General features: G+C 45.5%; 1 protein-coding gene across 1 annotated transcript; it reads left to right on the top strand.

Annotated features, from left to right (window-relative positions):
* The first annotated feature begins 618 nt into the window (after nucleotides 1-618).
* LOC101570321 (ras GTPase-activating protein-binding protein 1-like) lies at nucleotides 619-1,887 on the top strand. Its single transcript, XM_012517548.1, is given in 2 exon segments — nucleotides 619-1,368; nucleotides 1,453-1,887. Coding segments are annotated over 2 exon segments (1,185 nt in total).

Genomic DNA, 1,887 nt, shown 5'->3' with positions numbered 1-1,887 from the left:
GTTACTGTAAGTATTCTGAGGCAGAGCTTGTTTGTACGGATTCAATGAGCATATGCTCAGCATCATTCCATTGTGAAGTGTGAGGCTTGAAAGCTGTCTTGTCCTCATGGTATTCCGTGCTGCGATTTTCTTCTTATAAGCTCATACAACCTTCTAAAAAAGAACCTTAAATCCTGCAATATTTACTTTGAGTCCTACCTGTCAGAGTGGAGAGCTCACACTACCTTGGGTGTCTACTTTTCTTGGTATTGCAGATTGCTTAGAAGAAGCACTGTCAGTTTTTTTTTAATCGTCATTTTACTTAACTTTATTTTAAAAAGTAAAGATAAATAGAAACCAAGACAAAAACAGAGTAGTAAGTGGCAGTGCTCACGATGCAGAGTTTCAAAACAAGAATAAAAATTTAACAATGATTGTGATATTGCACAATATCATCATCAAATCTGTTGTTCAGATTAACAGATATAGGTTTGCAAAATTGCTCAAATCATTAAACATTAATACTTACTTTCGGCGGATGTGCTTGCACGAGGGGTTTCTGTCACCTTCCATCCCATGCCGCAGAGCTTGTTTCATGCCCGCTCAGCCGCGCCGGTTGAGTTGACCAAAGCAACGGTTATGGAGAAGCCTAGTGCCCTGCTGGTCGGGCGGGAATTTCTGAGACAGTATTACACCCTGCTGAACCAGGCCCCCACCATGCTGCATCGATTTTATGGAAAGAACTCTTCCTATGTCCACGAGGGATTGGATTCAAGTGGAAAACCTGCAGATGCAGTCTACGGACAGAAAGAAATTCATAGGAAAGTGATGTCACAAAACTTCACCAACTGCCACACCAAGTTCTGCCACGTTTATGCACATGCTACCCCGAATAATGGTGTGATGGTCCAGGTCATGGGACTGCTCTCTAACAACAACCAGGCTTAATGGAGGTTCATGCAGATGTTTGTCCTTGCTCCTGAGGGCTCGGTTGCAAATAAATTCTATGTTCATAATGATATCTTCAGATACGAAGATGAGGTCTTTGGTGGCTTTGTCACTGAGCCTCAGGAGGAATCTGAGGAAGAAGTAGAAGAGCCTGGAGAAGGACAGCAGATGCCTGAGGCTGTACCTGATGATTCTGGTACTTTCTATGATCAGACTGTCAGCAGTGACCTGGAAGAACATTTAGAGGAACCTGTTGCTGAGCCAGAGCCTGATCCTGAACCAGAACCAGGGCAAGAACCTGCATCTGAAATCCAAGAAGAAAAGTCTGAGCGTGTTTTAGCAGAAGCTGCTCCTGTGGATGCTCAGAGGAGTTCTTCTCCAGCACCCACAGACATAGCTCAGATAGTGCAGGAGGACTTGCAGACATTTTCTTGGGCATCTGTGACCAGTAAGAACCTTCCTCCTAGTGGAGCTGTTCCTGTTACTGGGACACCTTCTCATGTTGTGAAAGTACCAGCATCACAGCCCTGTCTAGAATTTAAACCTGAATCTCAGATTCCACCGCAGAGGCCCCAGAGGTACCAAAGAGTGAGAGAACAACGAATAAATATTCCTCCCCAGAGGGGACCCAGGCCAATTCGTGAAGCTGAGGAGCAAGGAGATGTTGAACCTCGGAGAACAGTGAGACATCTGGACAGCCACCGGCTCTTCATTGGGAACTTGCCTCATGAGGTGGACAAATTAGAACTCAAAGATTTCTTTCAAAACTATGGGAATGTGGTGGAGCTGCTCATAAACAGCGGGGGGGGGGGGAAGCTGCCCAATTTTGGCTTTGTCGTGTTTGATGATTCTGAGCCTGTGCAGAAGGTCCTTAGCAACAGGCCCATCACGTTCAGAGGTGAAGTCCATCTGAATGCGGAAGAGAAGAAGACTCATGCTGCTAGGGAAGGGGACCATTGA

Source organism: Octodon degus, unplaced genomic scaffold (genome assembly GCF_000260255.1).
Source record: "Octodon degus isolate 3935 unplaced genomic scaffold, OctDeg1.0 scaffold00008, whole genome shotgun sequence".
NCBI lineage: Eukaryota > Metazoa > Chordata > Mammalia > Rodentia > Octodontidae > Octodon > Octodon degus.
Note: the sequence above shows the minus strand (reverse complement) of the source record. Positions and strands in the feature narration are given on the sequence as shown.